General features: G+C 37.9%; 2 protein-coding genes across 2 annotated transcripts; one reads left to right on the forward strand and one right to left on the reverse strand.

Moving 5' to 3' along the window:
* Positions 1–562: 562 nt before the first annotated feature.
* LOC140147598 (protein RD3-like) lies at positions 563–21,877 on the reverse strand. Its single transcript, XM_072169377.1, is given in 3 exon segments — positions 563–891; positions 893–1,376; positions 21,479–21,877. Coding segments are annotated over 2 exon segments (588 nt in total). The 5' UTR covers positions 1,288–1,376; positions 21,479–21,877; the 3' UTR covers positions 563–698.
* LOC140147794 (52 kDa repressor of the inhibitor of the protein kinase-like) lies at positions 8,130–10,519 on the forward strand. Its single transcript, XM_072169540.1, is given in 4 exon segments — positions 8,130–9,844; positions 10,343–10,406; positions 10,408–10,443; positions 10,445–10,519. Coding segments are annotated over 4 exon segments (1,890 nt in total).
* Positions 21,878–22,317: the final 440 nt, after the last annotated feature.

Consider the following 22,317-nt stretch of genomic DNA (forward strand, 5'->3'; position numbering starts at 1 on the left):
TGACATAATGTAATCAAGCATAGCTTGCTTTAAAATGTCACAGAAGCAGATTTTTAAATATCGCTAAAACAAACTTCCAACTTCTGTTTTCTATTGTTTAAGGAACACTATGATTATTCATATCCCAGAAAATGCTGATTTAATTTTGAAGCATATGCAGCCAATTGGCATGTTTACAGCGATTAATTAAAACTAATTTATATTATATAGAAAAGTAGAAAATTAATATAATTTTTCTACATCTTATCAGGAAAGATCTCAACTTTCCTGATCTTATAAATATTTTGCTTGACCACAACTTAAATCGACTCAAGATTAAATAAACATAGCATATTTAAAACAAAGAAAACAAAATGCAAGAACAAATACAATTTGTATAATTCATTAAAAAAATTAGAAAAACATTCATTTGCTATTCGTAACATTCTTAGGAACAGCAGTAGTGCGTAGTATACTAGTCAATAAAAACAAAATAAACAAAACAAAACACAAACAACACAAAACAAAACAATTTTCAGAAACAACGCAATAAGAATTGAAAACATATTGAATGGTACACATATCGTGGATATCCAAATACTTCCAACAACAAAAAATTGGCAATTTTTAAACACTATATTATAAATATAACATATTTACATAGGATATAATGGCACCTTATTTTTAATCAATACACACATGTAGAGAAATTATCCTATCTATACAGGCAAATCATCAAGAGCTGCACAATATTCTGGTAGACATCTCGGTTGAATCACTGGACGTGCCCTGAAATCCGGTAAACTCATCGCTCTCCTCTGTATCATCTGTTCCCGCGATTCCTCTACATTAATCGGCGTCACTCTCACTGTTCTTGTACGCACAGCGCTCATTGCTCTCCTCGACACCCATCCCAAGGCTCTCCTCTGGCGGGCGCTGTTGTATAGTTTGTTTAATAATAGCTTTCATTACGGCAGGCATTTCATCAAAGCGAGGTCCACGTTCCAAAATTCTCCGGAAGTTTATGATAATCCGACCACTTTCTTGTGGTTTAATTTTACTACACAGTTCATCAAGTTCCAGCTGTTGCAGGGTGGGAATCTCATAATATTTTGGTGGGGTACTTACCAGCCAGCTGTAATCAGGCACCCCTTCTTTACGCTTTTCCTCTTTCTCATGCTCCCACTTTTTATGCTGAGCTTCTCGCATCTGGAACTCCAACTCAGCAATCAAGCACTCTCGGCTTGTGATCGTATCGTCTTTAATTGGTGGCTTTGGTTCACCGCGAAATAAAGATCCCAAAGACATCTTGGCAAGGTTATTCTACAAAATGGAAAGACACAGCTCCAGAAGTTTTAATCCAAAGAGTTCCACAGTATTTGCTTGATTATGAAGTCCTGTAATCAGAAAAAAAACCAGAAATAGAAATACATTTATTTCATTTTCAACCAGCGTAAAAGTGAAGTAAAACTAGTTGAGTCTTGCTTGCATGATTACTGACTACAGAAATAGATGCAATTTACACCTGTACAGTAAGGTGACCAAAAAAACAGATTCTTTTTTTTTTGTCGCCTAATGGAATGATTAGCAATTTGCAATCGTGAAATGCGTGCTCTCAGAGGAGGCTTAAAGGCATTCCTACAATGCACTATGATTGGGAAATTTGATCAATATAACCTAATTTTAAAGGCAAAGTCCCCATTGCCACACACACAAAATGGTAATTTTAAAACTGCAGCCAACGAGCTAATAATTGAGACTTAGGACTGATATTTGATTTTCTTACAGGAAACATTCATATTGTCCCACTGCATTAATTTTATTCCTAAGTCTCGATGTTTTGAATGTTAAATAATAGGATGAAAACACCAGATATTTGCACACAATCCCAATGCAAGGCATGGTCAACTATACCACATGCATTGGCGTACGCAGGGGGGGTGTTACGGGTGTGAAACACCCCCCTTGGGTCTGTCCAAAAAATAAAAAATGAGAGAGAGGGAGAGAAAGAGAGAGAGAGGGGAGAGAGAGAGAGAGAGAGAGAGAGAGAGAGAGGGGAGAGGAGAGGGGAGATAATGGACATGATCACAATTATCATCGGCCTATGGGCCTATAGATGCCTTAACAACCCCCACACAAATTATTTCATCCCTATAGACCTACCCGCCATTGACCGACAACACCCCCCTCCCTACCATCACACCCACACCCCTATCCCGGCATCGTATGGGCTATACATAAAGGTTTTAATTGTTAATTGATATGGATATAGGCCTATACATACTAAACACCAACACCCCCCCAGCTTCATCCCACCCCTACCCCGGCAACCTACCGTAGGCCTAAAAGTTTTATTTGTTAATTGATATGAATATAGGCCTACATGTTAATACCACGTACCAGGTACCATCCCATCCCCTCATAACACCCCACACAATACGAGAGTACGAAAAGTAAAAGTGAGCAGAAAGTGGACCAAACAACGACCATCTCGACTGAGTTCCCTGGCTCATGCAAGGCCGATTGACATCCGGGGGGGGGGTTCCCACTTTGGAGATGATGCGTATGCAGGGCTGTTAAGACCCCCTTTTTCATCGTCGCTGTCACCCAAAGACCCCATTTATTTACGAATACATAGGCCTACTCTGTCACCCGAAGACCACCTATTTTCCCCATTTGATCTGTCACCTAAAGACCCTTATTTTTCAACTTGTAGGCCTACAGCAAATTTCATATATGAACACATATCAGTGATTTATAAATCTCTGATTTTGTTACTTATTTTGAAAAAAAAATAAAGAAATTTGAAACCATTTAGAACTAGAATTCATTGAATGTTCGAGGTTTCCGTGGCACTGTTTCGGCTCTCACCCAAAGTTTCCATTTAAAAAAATGGTCATGATCTCACCCAATGACCCCATATTTTTTACATTTTGCTCTCACCAAATGACCGAATGCACCTTACTGTGAAAGTGTCAGCCCGACATCTATACCCATTTCATATTGAAGTGCCCCCCCTCCCGCCAGGGTTTGACGCTCCTCGCTGACATCATGTGGTAGGTGCTGCGTTTCAAAAGGAACTCTCCATTTAGTCTAAACCTACTGACCGGTCAGTATTTCATTAAGTTTAACACTACTTGGATTAAACCCCAGGATTGAACCTTCGCCCTTTGAAGTACGAGTACGACGATAGATCTGAAGATGACGAAGAAGTCGGTAAGTTTCTGATTTTTCTTTGTAACATTTTATTAGATATTTTTAATAGCAAGTAAAATTAGTGAAAGTCTGAAATAGGCAGTGGTTGCCGCAGCGTGGTAGTATAGCCTATGCCTACAACAATTCTGAAGTGAAGGTCAGTAAGTGGACCCTGCCTATAATTATGAATCCTATAATATATAGCAATATTTGGTAAATATTAGAACAAATCTGAAAATACAGTTATGAAAAGAAAATGGTAGCGGGCTACCGGCATGTAGGCCTATGCTTAGGCCTAGGCGTGATAGGCCTATGCTGATTATTCAAGATGAACATATCCACATCTTCATTATTATCACCCAACCCAAAATTCTTGCCCAAAGCAACTCTAGCCCGCAGGGTTTGATGATGCCTCGATCATCCTACCAGCTACTTTCACTTCTCTAAAATAATGCTATGCCCCCTGACCCTGCAAGAGGCCTGCATTGTCTCACTCATGACAGTAGTCATGTTCACACAGCATGTCTAACCATCGATGCTTATTAAAAGTTTCCGATACCCCCGCCCTTGCCCTGAATAGGAGTATTAATGGACACAAACTGTTGACGCTTGGAGCTTTGAAGTTCAAAGTAACGTCTGATCATCATCATCGAGCGTGTGAACGCCGTCGGACTAATGTTTATGTTGATAAAATAAAATGACATTGAACATGTAGGCCTAAAAGATGTTAAACAATAAGGAATAACTTTTAAGAGAGCAAAATGGTTTATTGAAAAATAATTTTATTCAATCCTAATTATGTCCAAGCAGAAGTTTAAGCTTGGACTCCGGAATCCTATTTATTTTGAAAACTTACAAAAATAGGCCTTTCTCAACATCCATCTAAGTTACTCAGACTTGATATCATGTTACCGTTTGCGTCATCTGATTGATAAAAATGCAGTCTTGAAATGGTCAGCATCATGCCCTTAAGATTTCTTAGAACGAATTGAATAAACCGAAAACTCCACCAATCAAGTCTAGGAGCTTGCATTAACTGCGTTCCACGCTTTAAAAGATTTAATAATTATTTAATAGTTAGTAATAATCTTACAATATAATATTTTTTTGCAAGCGAAGTCGCATTGGAAAAAAAACCACGTTAATTTTCTGGCAAAACTTTATAGGCATCGGTAGGCTACTTATAAAGAGCAGATAGGCCTATAATGTACATCTAACAATATTTATCTTAACAATCAAAATCTTTCATGCTTCTCGCTGAAAGTGGTTTTAGAAATTACTGAAGACCTATAATAATTTAATTAGGCCTATAATAGCGTCTTATTTATTATTAATATTATTTGTGTTTTTCAAACTTCCAGGGAAGAGGTAAACCCGAGAGGAAACGACAATCGACAACTCTCTATAGTTTTGGTCTTGTTGACCTGAAGAAAGCCAGACTCGATACCAATGAGCCTGAAAATGAAGGTATAAAACATGCATGAATTCTAAATTTGTATTTAGTCTAAAAATCCTCACAGTGTGTATAATAAGAAATCTATTGTGGAGACAACAGTGCAGTGGTAGAGACATTAATGATCATTTTTACACGACCTGCGAAAATATGAATACAGTTGTTCATTTCATTGAATGAAAATGCAATTAACATATAAAGTGGCATACATATTATATCAGTAATGCAAACTAAAAGTGTATTCTCTTCTCTCTGCTATAATGTTTGAAAGACATTAAGAAAATGTGAAAATATATAATCTGTCCACTGTCCAGACTCCGGATGATCTATTCCGTATTGAAAATTTAACATTTGTAAGTGACTTTCTGATACATTGTACATCCAAGTATGTCTCAGTTGATCATGTTTACGAAAGTTGTTTTCAAGGTATGCGTTTTCCATATTTTTAGCAGTATTTACTTATATATTCATGAACTGATGAAAGACGGATTTGCACGAGTCAAGTTGACTCGTGTTTAATTTCTTTGGTGATAATGCGTATAGGTACTAAAACATGAATATCTTTTTCAATATGTTTACAGATCGTGCAGATGAAGCTGTGCATGCTGAAGATAATGACCTACAAGAGGCTATACGTGCTTCCCGGCGAATGGAAACAAGAAGACGGACTACAAACAAGGCCTATATGCAGCGCCTGAAAGACAACCTGAAGATTTTGCAGTTCAAGATAAGGAAAGACGTTGTCGGTGATGGCAACTGCTTTTTTTATTGTATCGTGGATCAGATGGAGCGACTTGGGTTAGACAATATTCCAACTGCAGCCCAGTTGCGAGAGGATGTGGTACGATTCATGAGGAATCTAGTAAGTGTAATGATGAGAATAAGATTGGTCGAATGGTTGTCAAGTCCTATAGTAATTAAATATATATATATCAAGAGCATCTTATGACTATTATTGTAATTATGCGTAACTGAAAATGAATATCTAATCATAATAGAACTACAGTGCAATACCCTGATTCTTCAGTGTCAACAATTATATAATATACATGATAAGAATAATATGACTTAACTTTGCACTCCAGTTTTCCATATAGGCTATCCTGCGACTATAATTCTATAAATATTATCACCAATACTCTTTCAGCAAAATACTGACGATCCATTAGCAACACATTTGGATGATCAATATTTGACAAACACGGCCAAAAACGGGACATTTGCTGATCACTTGGAGCTTTCTGCCGTATCGAGGATGTTACAGCGAAAGTTATGGGTCGTCACAAGTCAGGAGCAGCCAAGTTCGGAAGTGGAAGTCTGGTGACCAAAGTGGAAGAAGGCGGATCATCCTGGAGAGCCATTCCTTTTGGGGAATATAGGAAACTACCATTATATCAGCTTAGGTATATTGTTTATTTTTGCTTTGCTCCTCTGATTATAAGTAGTTGAATTTGTATTTTCCTCTTTGCTAAACCATACAGCCACTCTTTTAAAAGAAAAATTTTTATATATTAACAGTAGACTACTTTATGTACAATATGATATACCATAGAATGAGAAGAATGGTATCTGGTATACAATTGCAGGTACTTCATGACAAGCGGATCTTCACACCTAATAAGCGTGCATGAAGATCCAGGAAATGAAGGTAGCATTGCATAATACACAATTAATGGGTCTGTCAAAAACGTATTATCCGCGCTGCACGTATAGGTTCATAACAAGTCATTCTCAATATTCATACATCCATACCCGTTCCATATTAGTGATAATGACAGAAATAATGATACTTTTGTATATGTTGCTTGTTTTCTTATGTTCTCAGAGCCTATCTCATCAGTGGTCTCACCATCAGCGCCGCTATCCCCGTCGTCAGTGGCCTCACCATCAGCTCCGCTACCCCGTTGTCAGTGGCCTCACCATCAGCTCCACTACCCCCGTCGTCAGTGGCCTCACCATCAGCTCCGCTACCCCCGTCGTCAGTGGCCTCACCATCAGCTCCGCTACCCCGTCGTCAGTGGCCTCACCATCAGCTCCGCTACCCCGTCGTCAGTGGCCTCATCATCAGCACCGCTATCCCGTCGTCAGTGGCCTCACCATCAGCGCCGCTATCCCGTCGTCAGTGGCCTCACCATCAGCGCCGCTATCCCCGTCGTCAGTGGCCTCACCATCAGCGCCGCTATCCCCGTCGTCAGTGGCCTCATCATCAGCTCCGCTACCCCCGTTGTCAGTGGCCTCACCATCAGCTCCACTACCCCCGTCGTCAGTGGCCTCACCATCAGCTCCGCTACCCCCGTCGTCAGTGGCCTCACCATCAGCTCCGCTACCCCGTCGTCAGTGGCCTCATCATCAGCACCGCTATCCCGTCGTCAGTGGCCTCACCATCAGAACCGCTATCCCGTCGTCAGTAACCTCACCATTAGCGCCGCTATCCCGTCGTCAGTGGCCTCACCATCAGCGCCGCTATCCCCGTCAGTAACCTCACCATCAGCGCCGCTATCCCGTCGTCAGTGGCCTCACCATCAGCTCCGCCAAATGCATCCGTATCGTCACTGTCCTCACCATCAACTGAAGCATCCTCGTTTGAGAACCCACGAAATGATATCGGTTTGTTCAGCGGCGAACGTTCCACACAGGTAAGTTTATAATGTTTTTTTATATTTTTCAAGAAGGCTAAACGCCTATATAATTTAGAATAGGATGCAGAGTTTTTTGTTCGTGACATGAACATAAATATATATAATTCTTGAAACACAAAAATAAACCAAATTAACGTAACGATCGGAAACGATTAGTAAAAAGTGCCCTTTGGTTTATAAATAACGACCAAATCTAAAGTGCTGTTGAAGGTACACTTAACTCCAAAAACGCAAAATAGCAAATATAATGGCAACTGCAACCAATACGGCCTACATAATCGCAAATTGGCAAAACCATAACGGTTTTAACATTACTTGCAACCTGTCTCTGTTTGTAGAATGTAGTAATCATTACAGGTTGCAGCTCCAACGCATTATATTATCGATCTGAATGGGCACATTTATGTCTTACTATCGGCATACGGTAAACATAATGGGCGTGTCCGTAAAATGCAAGTGTTGATGGAGCGCACCATCTTAATCTTTTAACATGTTTAAGGTTAAGATATTCAAAAATCTTTTCTAATTCTACTTATTTCACCTTTTTGTATGCTATTTTGTACATTGCAGCTTGACAGGAACAACCGAGTGCGACTCCTTCGTCATACCTGGGTACCAGACCAAAACCATCCCTTTCCAGTTGAGAAACGTAACCTCAAGTTCCAGTATCAGTGGCTTCAACGTTGGAATTGGCTGGCTTACAGTGAATCAAAGAGAGGTGCATTTTGTAAGTACTGTGTTTTGTTTGCACCAGAGAATGCTGGCGGTCAACGTCTCGGAAAACTGGTGAAGGATCCCTACACCAACTGGAACAAAGCCGTTGAAAATTTCAGAGCTCACGAAAACCATGCCTATCATAAGGGATGCATGGCGAGTGGCGACGCCTATTAAAAATAGCTGATGCGCAGGAAGCGTCGATCCACTACCAAGTAGACAGGGCTGCAGAGAAGAGGGTAGAAGAAAATCGCAAAAGAGTTCGGCCGATAATTGACACGGTTATTTTATTAGGAAGGCAGGGGTTAGCCCTTAGAGGACACAGAGATTCTGGTTCACTTGATACCGGGTTAGAAGAACAACTGGCGAATGAAGGAAATTTTAGAGCCCTTCTTCGATATCGTGTTCAAGCAGGTGACCAGGATTTGAAGGACCACCTTGAAAATTGTAAGAAAAATGCCTCCTATATCAGCCCAAGAATTCAAAATGAGATTGTCAATTGTTGCAACACGTACATCAGGGATGAACTGGTAAAGCGTATAAATGCCTCCAAGTGTTTCTCCATATTGGCAGGCGAAACCACGGATATATCTACCGTCGAACAGTTTTCGCTGCGCGCCGCGATCGTCGATGAGCAGCTCAACATTCGTGAAGACTTTCTGCAGTTTGTCCCTGTATATGATCTGACAGGAAGAAATCTTGCTGATGTCATCAAGGCCAGTCTAAATGAGTATGGGGTTGATCTCCAATATCTTCGTGGACAGGGTTACGACGGAGCAGCAGCAATGAGCGGCCGTTTTAACGGTGTACAAAGTCACATTTCAGAGGAGTTTCCAAATGCTCCCTATGTACACTGTGCGGCACACAGCTTAAATCTGGCAGTATCAGATGCTTGTAATGAGCGTCCGATTAAAAACTGTCTCGGCACCATATCCAGCGTGTATAACTTTTAAACACGGCAAAAGCGCCAAGCTGTTCTTCAAGAACATGTAGCGAAAATGAAAGCACCGACAGAACGCATACAGAGATTGAAACAATTGTGCCCTACCAGATGGGTAGAGAGACACAAATCTGTTATAATATTTTTAGAATTGCTTCACCCAGTCATTGACACATTGGAGACTATTGAAGAGTGGCAAGACAGAACCTCCGCTACTAACGCATCCCAGCTTCTCTGTGCGATACGACATCCAGAATTCATCATCTCCCTCCACGTTTTGGCCAAAGTATTCTCCAAGAGCCTACCTCTTTGCAGAAGTCTTCAGAAAGAAGCTACTGATCTGGCAGAAGCCATGAGATCTGCAACGGAACTGGAGGAAGCGCTGAGAGAGATGAGAAGCAATGCAGAAGCATACTTCCATAACATCTATGTACAAGCTAGCAATACTTGCGATGCAATTGGTGTGACAGTCAGCCTTCCCCGCCTTGTCGAAAGACAAACCCAGCGCTACAACGTTAATGCTAGTTCACCAGAACACTACTTCCGCATTTCCATATTCGTACCGTTTGTGGACCATTTCTTAAGTGAGCTGGATTCCAGACTATTAAGCCACAAGACTCTCCTCGCAAGCTTCATGTGTCTGCTTCCATCTGAAGATTCCTTCAAGGATTCTGTGATTCCTACCTGTGAACAGTTGACTCAGTTGCACACTCTTGTGGATAAGTATGCATCTGATGTCGAATGTGACCATCTTACTGCGGAAGGAGAATTGGAGATGTATTATCGTCGGGTTTCAGGTATGGCGATTAAACCAACCAACGCACAGGGTGCACTCTCGTCTTGCAACTCAACAGAGTTCCCCAATCTCAGTAAACTTGTCAAGATTTTTGCAACCCTTCCAGTGTCTACAAGCTCAAATGAAAGGTATGATTTAAATATCTTAATAATTATTTTAAATTTTGTCTTTGTATGTATGTCTGTGTCCAACCAGATCTATACAACTTTAATATTATCTTTATGAGTTCAACCATGTTTGGTAAGCTAATAAACCACTAAAAATGCTAATTATCTTGTTCTAGTCTGAATTCGAAAACAAAGAATCTGGGCCCATAAATTGTTCGCAATAAAAAGTCGAATACAAAACATTTGAAAAATGGCCCATAATTTAAAGCTTGTGTGTTCGCAACTCAGATCAAAACAGATTGAAAAGAGAGATGTCGATGATCGACGTGCTCAATATCCTTCATAGTATCAGCGCAATACATTGCATTTCAAAGTTTCATACTCAGTGATAATGTATTCTGATTTCTGATTGCAATGCCACAATAAATTTATAAATTTGCAGTAAAATATGAATGTATGATTTTATGTATCTTTATTAAAGTTCATACATATTCTTTTCTTTCTTTTTTTTTTTTGCAGATCGTTTTCAACTTTGAGAAGGTTGAAAACATACCTGAGGAACACGATGGGACAGGATCGGCTGAAGCGGGTTGGCAATGCTGAATATTCACCATGAGATAAAGCGTCAATACGGACCAAATTCTGAATCTTCTTGCCGAAGAAGCACCTAGGCGGTTAAATTTTCGTCTTTCATAGATAAAGCAGCCAATCAGAAAAGCGTTTTGAAAAGTTCGCGGGTGCAATGATTGTGTTTAATGTTGATTATTATGAATTCTTGGCCTTTTTAGATGGATTTAAAAAAGCTTGGATTTTTGACAGCTTTGCGCCTGACTGTGACTCTGGTAACGTAAACCACTGATGGCTGCTCAAAACGTAGGCCTACCCACGCGTCGGCCATAATCATGTAGAAATACACTGAAAGGTGAACTTATCTTGCGGCGCCGCATTTGGTGTCGCGTTTTCATAGTAGGCCTACTCTCAAAGAACTTGAAACACGCATCATGCGGGGTGCTTTTGAGTCATGTTGTATAAATTCAGCATAAGTTTGCTCTCAACGTAGCTAAAAAATTGCGGAGATAACCTGAATGTCCACATATTTTACATATTAATGTCCAATCAGATATATCTGGGTGCGATTCTTTTTATGCGTGTCAACAATTTGTATCATGTGTCGCGCGTAAAATTAAACACAAACTGTTGTTCTGATCCATCTTTTTATTTATTCCTAGCTCAAAACAAGTGGATATATTTACTCTGTATTTTTTATGCTAACTACGCTTACAAAACTGTATCTCTTACACCGCATTGCGCCATGTTATATTGTGTATTTTGCAGAAATATTATCAGGTGCCAATGAGTATTACAGTTTCCGTCAAACCTCAAACGGAAAATTGTTCATTAATTTTATATGACTCGTCAATTGATCCTATCATTAAACTAGTAAATGGTTGCACACAAATCGTTGAAAATCGGTTGCAATTCTTTCTGTCAAAACATGTTGCAAGCTTATATGTAGGCCTACTTCAGCTTATAATCTAAATATAATCGCTTTCGAAAATCTCTTAAAATAAAGCAAATTTTAACAGTATTTTTCATTGAAAATGCTCTAAAACCCTGGAGCTTCCGGGGGCTTCGCCCCCTGGACCCCCACCAGGGGCTTTGCCCCTGGACCCCACCGGGCCCCTTAAGCGGGCCCCTGGACCCCACGCCCTTCGACTCGCGCGCGTCGCGCGCTTCGAATTAAGACTTTTAGCAAATCACTTCATTCCAATTCACACCCCCCTTGATAAATTCCTGCGTACGCGCGTGACCACATGTGTACAAAAGCCAGACATACAAGGTCAGAAACCCCATTGGGTTGTGGGAATGTCTTTAAACATCCTCTGGCGTGCTCTGAAATCAGATAGAAACCCCCAAAGTATTGACTGCATGCATTTTGTGATGCTTGTTCTGGCATCGAATCAATACTAGCTTTAGTAAATACAGTTACTTATCTGTAGGGATAGCATTTGGCACATTGGAAGGCCAAGGTTCATCACTTACAGCTCGAACAAGTCACGCCTGCGCCTGTGACTTAAAACCGTTGAAATATATCTAGCATTAAAGGAGATTTCAGGGTGAAAAATGGGGTTGTTTTTATTACCGGTATATTGCCAAGAATTACTTTGAAAAGAAAATCAATTGCAAGTGTTTATTGCAGATAACAAAATACATTAGTTCATGAAGATTCTGACAAATCACGACAACTAGAGACTAGTACCCTGGTTAAAAATAAGTACAAATAAAGTATACTTTATGTGTACTTTTTTGTACTTTTATTATACTTTTTCAGTGAAAAGTACAGTTAAAGTATACTTAGAATGTACTTTTTCTCCCCTTTGTTAAAATTTTTTGTACTTTTAATATACTTTTTCTATACTTTATTTGTACTTTTCTTTGACTCTAAAGTTTTTGCCCATCATCAAGTACTTTATTTGTACTTTTCTGTACTTAATTTGTACTTTTCTTGGACTTAAACTTTTTTGGACCTCATGAAATGTACTTTTAATGTACTTTTTCAGACTCAGACATTTTTTCAACAGCACCATTGTACTTAATTTGTACTTTTCTGGGACTTAAACATTTAGGAGGTCACCAACTGTACTTTTAATATACTTTTTAGTGTACTTAATTTGTACTTTTCTTGGATTAGTCATTTGACCTCATATGCAAATTGGTCACATGACAATATTGTTGTGGATTTGAAAAATAACTGTCATTCTGTTTGGAGCTGTTTTTGACATGACATATTAAGATGGGAGCTCTCATTTTGTGGATTTTACACTTGGATATAATGCTATGACTTGAATTTCTGATTGCATTCAATGGACACAAAAGAAGGTACTATGTATTTGTTATTGTTTAAGATATTTTGTACACCAAGAAATGCCATATAATGCTGATAATTGAGTAAGCTTACACACTCATTCAGCACATTCATGAGTGCCCATGCAGGTAACATACAACACTGCTGAATTCTGCAGATGTATACATTGTTGGTGTATACCCAATATGGACAATGGTATAATGTGCTATGTTTAGGTAATTCAATAACCTCAACGATAGACATTGACAACTCTCTGTTGCATGGCATCACAAGACTCAACTGCACAGACTATACAGATAATTCAAAACATAAGTGCTGCCAGACTTGCATGCATGAACATACCTACATAAAACCACATTACACCTGTTTTTACATGACCTGCATTGGCTACTTTTGAACAAAGAATTTTGTTGTCTACAAGACTTTGTATAGAGCGAATCCAATTTCACGCATTCCTACACCTTAGTGGCAGCCATGGCTGGGTCCCGCTGAGTATATTTCACCTGAAATGTGAAATGATGCGTCCTTGGCGGGAATTATAAACTGCATTCCATCACCCGTGTTACACGTATAAAGAATGATGAAAGTTTACAACACAATACAATATAACATCGATTTTTTAAGCAGCTTTAATCTATGCACCCAATTGGGCAGTCACAACACCAGCTTGGTGCGCCAGGGACCCAGTAATGGCCGACCAAATCCTGACCATGACTTGGCTCGTTGGATATTCGTCTATATATCAGCTCCAGAATAATTAATTGTGTAGAACTGTATATTCACCAGCTCATAATCTCCATTCTGCTACACAAGGACTTCTTCAAGAAACAGTTGCCAGAAACCAGTGGGTCAGCAGATCATTTCATGTTTCAGCTGCAAACATTTGGAACAATAACCTGCCATTTTCAGTTCGCTTTACCAAGAACATAATTGTGTTATTTTAAAGCAAAATTAACTTGTAAACACATTTTTCCAAAATGCCTATGCCCGGCTTGATGCACGAACATCTCAACATTGATCTGAGTTTATATGAGTTACATGTATTATAGTATTGTTTGCAGTATTGTACAATTTGTTGTTTCTGCAAAGCTCCCTGAGCATCTTTTGACGGACACAAGTGCTCTAGTATTAAGTGTACATTATTATTATTAATTAAGGAGGTGTTGCAATAATGTGCCCGGAGGGAGGGACAAGGCATTTAACCTTGACATATGTTGTGTTACCTGGACAAGAAAGCAACCAGGATAGTTAAAAAATATATTCTTTTTCTAATTTCTTACAAGACAAATTTTCAAATTTAATCGTATGTTAAGTATAATTTATTAAGCCATATGTAGAGCATGGTATACTTTATTTGGCCATTTGAAAAGTATACTTTATTTTGCCATGTGAAAAGTATACTTTATTTGGCCATGTGATAAGTATACTTTTCACAAGACCAAAAAAAGTATACTTTTCATATGGCCAAATAAAGTATACTTTTCCCATCGCTAAATAAAGTATACTGTACTTTTATGTACTTTTAAACAATGTACTTTTTTGGAAGCGAAATAAGTACATTTAAAGTATTCAAAAGTATACTTTTCACACAGCCAAATAAAGTATACTTTTCCTATGGCTAAAAAGTATACTTTTATGTACTTTTGACCTGCTGGTACTTTTACTGTACTTTTCTTTTCAATTGTACTTTTTTTATACTTTAAATGTACTTATTTAGCGTTCCAAATAAGTACATTTTTAAAAGTACATAAAAAGTACAGTACTTTTTTTGTACTTGTTTTTAACCAGGGTACTAGCTAATATAATGGTACATTTTAAAGGGAATTTTGTAGTACCGGTACCGTAACCACTCGGGTATAAGCCCACCCCCCTAGATGGCAGATTTCACTTCAAAAACAGGGGTGGGCTTATAACCGGGGAAGGGCTAGTGCTTGAATTTAAATGTAAGAACAATCACCCCCCATTTGTATATGTCCAATGTACCAGTAATTTCTATCATCTATGTCGATTTCTTAAAATTATAAATGTGGAATGTTAATTATCAACTGATATTTTTTTTATATTGATATGAGAGCAAATCATTGATTTGATTTAAGAACTTGGCCAAAATTTAGCACTGGGCTTATACCTGAGTGCACCCTTGTTCCCAGAATGTTTTGAAAAAGAGGGGGTGGGCTTATAGCCGAAGGTGGGCTTATACCCGGGTGGTTACGGTATATGCCCTATATTTCACTTTTTAGATCATTTTGCTGTTTTAAAAAGAATCTGGTTTTAATGCATAATGCCAGAAGGGCTGTAAGGAGATGTTGTCTGCGATAATTATGTATATTCCGCAGGGTGAATTCTAAAAATTGTCTACCACAAATTGCTTGCCCCCCCCCCTTTTGACGTGCCAAAATATCTTTCCTCTCCTACACCTCAGTTTGATACCATATTTCAAAATATCATTGGACGGATCCTTCAAATTAGGCCAGATTTTGGAAAACCCAAAATTTAAAACCTTAAATTGTCTAATCATGTGTGAATGCATTGAACATTTTTCTATAAATAGTTTTTAGGGTGTAATATTGAAAAATTGCCATAAAAATCTGCCAAAAATTGCTTAGTCCCCCCTTTTGACATGCCCCAGGGGGTTGAAGTCGGCTAATAAACCTGACGTCATATGCCTTTTGGCTGGTTTACATAGATACATTTCATTCCATATTTAAGAAAATAAACATGGGACAATATGCCAAATATGGACTGGTTTTCCACAGCCTTTAGGCACATTCTTACTGTACCACTCCGAAGTGACAGAGCACTTACAACCATCTTGTATTCAACAGCACAGGATATTAAACTGAAAAGAAAATCCAAATATTACAATGATCTGAACTTACAGGTGTAATGTGCGCATTATTATTCAGACTACGATTTCCTGTAGGTGTATAAGAACACTACGGTACTTGCTGTTGGCGGATTACGCTTCAACCCCTGGCCTACTTCACTAACATATTTATGTTAGATATATGTGCCGACTGCTGAGCACTAATTGTATGACGAAAAAATATGCAAGTTCTGCATATTGATTATTTTGTGCATTCAAATTGTATTTATTCTACCTGTAAGTTGTTATTAATGGTGGAAAATGAAAACGGTTGAATTGATGAATAAGTACCCTTAATGCAAATTTAATTGACAGACACACTTAAAGTCTCCTGTGAGGGAATAACGTTAGAGCTCTGTATTACGAGTATGGGATATACAGCATTATTTTCAATTTTATTTGGTAACCTCAGTTTTCCATTTTTATTTAAAAAAAGATTGCTTCTTTTAAAATTAAAAGCAACATTAAATCTTGAGCCACATATGACATACAGCTCAGTGCACTAAAAAGTTATAGAGCCAGTGGTGCCATTGAAGAAGGGGGGGGTATGGGGCAGTCAGATATCTTTATCCCCGAATAAAAAAACCCAAACAATTTACAATTTCACATTTTTGCAAAAACCAATGGAAAAAGAACCAATAATAATTTTGATACAGTTTCTATGATTACCGTATACATATCAATTCTTTGCAGCTATTATGTAGGCCTACATGTAAGTAGAGTTTACAAGCGGAACAGGATAATGTGGGTCCTAGTACTAGAATGTCAACTGTCATGTGAGAATTTAGGAACTGTAAACCAAAGGCATTTCATAGTTGCTACATGTAAGTGACAAAACAGGAGAAGTGATACATGTAGTTATTAAATAAATAATATAATTTATGTTTTGTAAGGTACCGTACTACAAATGGTGAAATGTGACCCAGAAAATGCAAGTGAGGCTGCTAAAATTTATTTATTCTGACAAATGAAAACAAAAATAAAATATGTTTGTAGGTACATGTAAAATGCGTTTAGGTGAGGTCAATTTGAAAGAAAAACTCGTACTATATACTTGATAACGTTTCTAAGATTCTTGAAAATGTTAAAGGAAATATTCAGATGTTTGCTTTTACTCAATGATAAATTTTAATGTCAGGAAATGGAAATGTGTTAACTTGTGTTTTGAAAAAACAACAAATACCAAGGTTTTGAATTCAAATAAACTTATGTTTGGTTTTGATATTAACATATTATTGGCGATTTGTAATGAGATCCAATTCAGGAATACGATGCTCTAAAAACTAAATAAATAAAAGTATTTCAGCAATTTTATGATTTTTATAGATTAGAATAAGAAATAAGAGTTAACTTTAGTGCTTTAGCACAATGTTACTGACATCCTTTTTAAAAAAGACCACCTCAAGCATTGACAATAACATGTCTCCCCTTGAGTTTCAAATTTCCAAACATTTGGCCGACCTGTAAACTGAGCCGGATGTTCGCTGACACACATCATGCACAAGAATCATGGCAATTTATTGTCATAAGAACTACAGGTCTTTCAACTAGTTTGCGTCCATCGTGGAACACTCGCTTCATGTGTGGCCCTCTTTACAGGCATCAATGCAATGCACGCATAGCGCAATCAGGAGCCCTTGCAGAACTGACCGATCATGCTCCTGGATAACAATTAACATGATCAAGCAGATTATCTCTTATAACCGTGTATGATACAATACTGTATACATGTATGCAACATGGGTATGTTCCATGGAGGCCACAAATTATTAAAACGACCAGTATACATTATTACACATCTGTAGAGACCAAAGTGGGATGATGGGAGGGGGAAGATTGCTATGCTTTCTCTGCCTTCTCTGAGGGGGAAGATTGCTATGCTTTCTCTTCCATGAGGCCCCTGGTGTTTCGGTGAAAACCAGTGTTTTGGTGGAAACCAATTTATGTCATAACTCCTTGGAGAAGACTTTGTCAGCAGGGTCTTAGACAGGATTTGAAGGTTTGGGTGTGTATCTGTTAATTCAAAAATCTGGATGTGTAAATTTAAGATTTGTGTACAAAGTATAGGCCATGTGGGCAAAAACTGGGTGTGTGAATGCACATCAAGCAACAAGTTTTGCATTGAACATTTTCCGATAAATAGTTTTTAGGGTGTAATATTGAAAAATTGCCATAAAAATCTGCCAAAAATTGCTTAGTCCCCCCTATTGACATGCCCCAAGGGGTTGAAGTCAGCTAATAAACCTGACGTCATATGCCTTTTGGCTGGTTTAGATATACATTTCATTCTGTATTTAAGAAAATTAACATGGGAGAATATGCCAAAAATGGACTGGTTTTCCGCTGCCTTTAGGCACGTTCTTACTGCACCACTCTAAAGTGACAGTGTATAACAGAGCACTTACAACCATCTTGTATTCAACAGCACAGGATATTAAACTGAAAAGAAAATCCAAATATTACAATGATCTGAACTTACAGGTGTAATGTGCGCTTTATTATTTTGTGAAATTTGCGATATACCGTAATATAAATTGTATGGCAAATTATTAAAAATTGATATTTTTGACATTTTGCAGTCCTTGAAGTACCGGTAAACTTTATAATCTTAGAATGATGTACGTACCAGGTTCTTAAAGTGTAGATGAAAAGCAATCCATCATATGAACAATTTGGTATTGAGGATTACCATACATTTTGTTCCCAGAAAGACCTCAGTACCGTACCGTTTTTAGGTCTTTTGGAAAAAAGTGTGTATCTTCAATACAAAAGGTCAAAATATTCAAATTTCTGGGGTGGAGAATTTTCAAAATGGTCTACCAAAAATCGCCCCCCCTTTGGCCGTGCCAAAAATCGTTACCCCCCTTTTGACTTGCCAAAAACCTTTTGCCCCCCTTTTGACAAGCCAAAAATTCTTTGCCCCCCCCCTTACACATGCAAGATTTTGGCGAACCCGAATTTAAAACCTTAAATTATTGTCTTGTCATATAATGCAAGCTCATTGAGCAGGAAATTTTGCATATTTAAGGGGGTACTACACCCCTGCCCAATTTTGTGCTTATTTTTACATTTTTCTCAAAAATTATAGCGCATTGGTGATAAGTAAGATATGTATATTATAGGGGCAAGGACTACATGTACAACTGCTGCACTGGAAATTTTATTTCAGCACAGACAACAGTTGTGGAGTTACAGTCAAAAATGAGGGAAAACCAATATTTGATCAATAAATCAATAACTACTTGCTTTGAGTTGCTGAATTTTCAGTGCAGTAGTTGTGGTCCTTGCCCTATAATATACATATCTTACTTGTCACCAATGCGCTATAATTTTTGAGAAAAATGCAAAAATAGGCACAAAATTGGCCAGGGGTGTAGTACCCCCTTAAATGTGTTCCTAACTTCCTAATGTTTTCCTCAGAGAAGATGTAATAAAGAGGAGGTTGATCAAGCTATCCTCAAACAAAATATGTGTGAGACCGCTCATTCAAAGTAAATGATGAATCACCCTATTTAGCTGCTTTACAATAGAATACCACAATGGGGTTTGAACCCATGATGGGTGTGATACACAAGTTGCAGCTAACTGCTTTTAGGGATAGGTCAGTGTGTGCATGTCATCATGCCATGCACACCATGCATGCAGACCCTGTCATCTTGTCAGATTTCGGATAAAATATGACTGAAGTTCCATGGCAAATTATAATTTTTGCTGCTTGTTGCCACTTTCAGCCTCTATTATTTGTGATAAAGAATGTTTTCAATTATCAGAATATCTTTATTAGGTTTGCAGGAAATGATAGGAAAAAACATAAAATAATAAAATACATGTAGAAATGATCAACAATCATCACCTCTCTAAAAAATCCTAAAAATTTCTTCTTTAGAAATGTATATGGTCGCGCGTTTTAAGGTCGCCTCCTTTCGCGTTACATGGTGATTTTTGCATTAGCGACATGATTTTACCTTTACAAATTCATATTTGCTGAAGTATACCCCTATGGTAGTAAAAGTATACATTTTCTGAAAGGAAATTGCCCAAGGAATCCAAATATGCACTCAGAATTGACACTAGGTGTAAGATAAAAAGGTAACATTGACTGAAATGTGAATTTTTATATATTTTTAGTCATTCAATGTTTTTTACAATAACATTTTCTGTGGTAACCCTATAGCAAAAATAATGCTATTTTCTTGCTGAGCACACTTAGGCCCTTACAACAATATCAAATTGCATGGGGTTCATGATTCACCCAAAATAAATATTTCCATCCCAATTTGGTGCAAATTTATAATCGGAAATTTAATCTTTTCACAGATTCCATGTATGTAAATGTCTTTAGTTGCCCATTATCATCTATTTATATCACACTAACTAAACACATTCCAACTTGCTTTTGTGGCAGGAAGAATCACTGAAACAAGTCATCATAATTTACTTAAAAAACATTAACATACCTGATAAACAACTTGCGTTTACCGAGTAATTAAATATGTCGATGGGAATGCATCTTAAAGATAGTACATGAAATGTATCTATGTCCCATGAAAACAGGCTGATTCTTTCAAACATACATACACAAATATTAGGATTTTAACTTCATAGACTGTAAAAAGTATTTAAAGAGTGCAATTGCACACATTTACATCCACATAGTCCATGCAGGTTGTGTCCGATAGCATGTTTTGATACCAAAATATGATACACAGTCTTTAGGTATGACAGCATCAATTGGCTTTAGGATTGGCTTTGTAGTGATCTGGATTGCCTGAATGTTGTGCAGATTGTACATTTTAGTAGTATCCATTGATGACCTTAGTTCCTGGAGGATACTGATCTTGATGTCCAAATTCATCTTCATTTTCATGGATTTTCCGATTTATTGGAAACAAAAAGGTCTTTAGCATCATGCTGACATTAATTGACTTAAAATAAACAAAAATGTGCACTCTTAATTACTGGAAGGTATATAGGCCCAACAGTTAACATTATTTGGCTTTTTAAAATAAAATAAATCAATGGACATGAAATATTATTTTAAAAATAATTATTTTCCTATCGATTTGCAAGTTTATAATTGTCACAAAATCACTATGTTATTATTATTTTCTTTATTATCACCTGGTTTGTCCATACTATACATTCATTTACCTACTTGTCAATCATAAAACAATAAAGTAGAATATGTTAGCTTTGTTTTGGTACCAAATTTATAGCCATACACAAAGATTTGACAAAAATATCATCGTTTCTGCAAAAATTGTACTAAAAATGTCAATTTCCCATATAGTTTGTACAATGGCGGCGCCTCCATGGCGCCGCCTCCCCCTGTACTTCAAGCTACAAAAGGTATATCTTCACTTCTGGATGGACGATGGCAATGCTACTTTGCAGGAATATGGCATAATAACACAGCTTTCAAATGAGACCACATGCATTGATCTAGCTTTTGTAATTATAAAAATATATGAGATTAACTGCAGCTTGATACCAAAAAGCGTAACATCTCCACCTTTTTTGTGAAAATCGGTCAACCATGGGCGGTCACAACATCATAGCCTATAGGATATTTCAAGTGGATGTTTAATTACTTGAGAATAAAGGACTATGAATAGATGCGACAGGATTACCTACGGGATTATCTCAAGGATATAATTCTGTTGACCCTCCTCTTTATTACATCTTCTCTGGTTTTCCTACACCTTTTAGGGCGTAATATTGCTTCCCCCCTCTGACCTGCCAAAATTGCTTGACCCCCTTTAGCCCTGCCAAAAATGCTTGCCCCCCCCCTTTGGCCTGCCAAAAAATCTTTGCCCCCCCCTATAAATCACCAGACCGGGGGTACACAAATATTGCACCACTGCACCCCGGCTCTGAGTCTGACTCTCTCCCAACAATGTCAATAATATTTTTTTTTACTTACACAAATTACAGTCACAAAGGCTATCTGATTCTGCTACTACTGGTACACATAATAGAGCTAGAACAATAATTGCTGCAGCTGTGTACTGTACATGCTGTTGTTTATGATGTGATCGTCATATTCCTCATACTAGGTAGCTCAGCTCACCATTGAGCACTGAGCTGCCTGAGCCCACGTAAATGAGCTGCTCGGCTGGATGATGAACTCACGCTGTCGATATCATTCATGATCATCAGTCATTGTTTATAGTCAAAACCAAGTTCCAATAGTATGTGGATCTCATTCAAAAGAAAAGCTAAAATACCGGTAATAAAATAAGCGTATACTCAAAACTATAGTAATGCTCCTCGGGCGTGTGAATCAGTGCATTTCAGTCAACCGACTGTCACAGACGACGGACGTTCTGTATTCGCACAGCAACAATAAACAAGATAAATGTCAAAGGTTAAATGGGTGTGGCTCAAATTAATAACCTCGACTCCCTGTAATTATAATATTCGCTCACGAAAAACATTTCTGTTACGTTTCGGGTACAATGAAGGTCTGATACAAACAAAGCGTTTACCAAACTAAAACGAGATTATATAATTGATTGGAGGACCGTCAAAACTCTTTACGTAAGGCACCCTCTTATTGGTCCGTGTTATTGATATGCTCCGTTGCCTCACTGTAACATTTGACCAATGAGAATATGGATTGCTTACCTGTTAGGCTAGCTTAGGTGTTTTTTCTCTTTGTTAACTTTTGTAAATGTAGGAAAATTATAACCTTAATCTTAAGAAAATACGTCCTATTTTTGTAAAGTATTTTTCACCGTTGAAATCTATGATTTAATCAAA

This window comes from Amphiura filiformis, chromosome 3 (genome assembly GCF_039555335.1).
Source record: "Amphiura filiformis chromosome 3, Afil_fr2py, whole genome shotgun sequence".
In the NCBI taxonomy this organism is placed as follows: Eukaryota; Metazoa; Echinodermata; class Ophiuroidea; order Amphilepidida; family Amphiuridae; genus Amphiura; species Amphiura filiformis.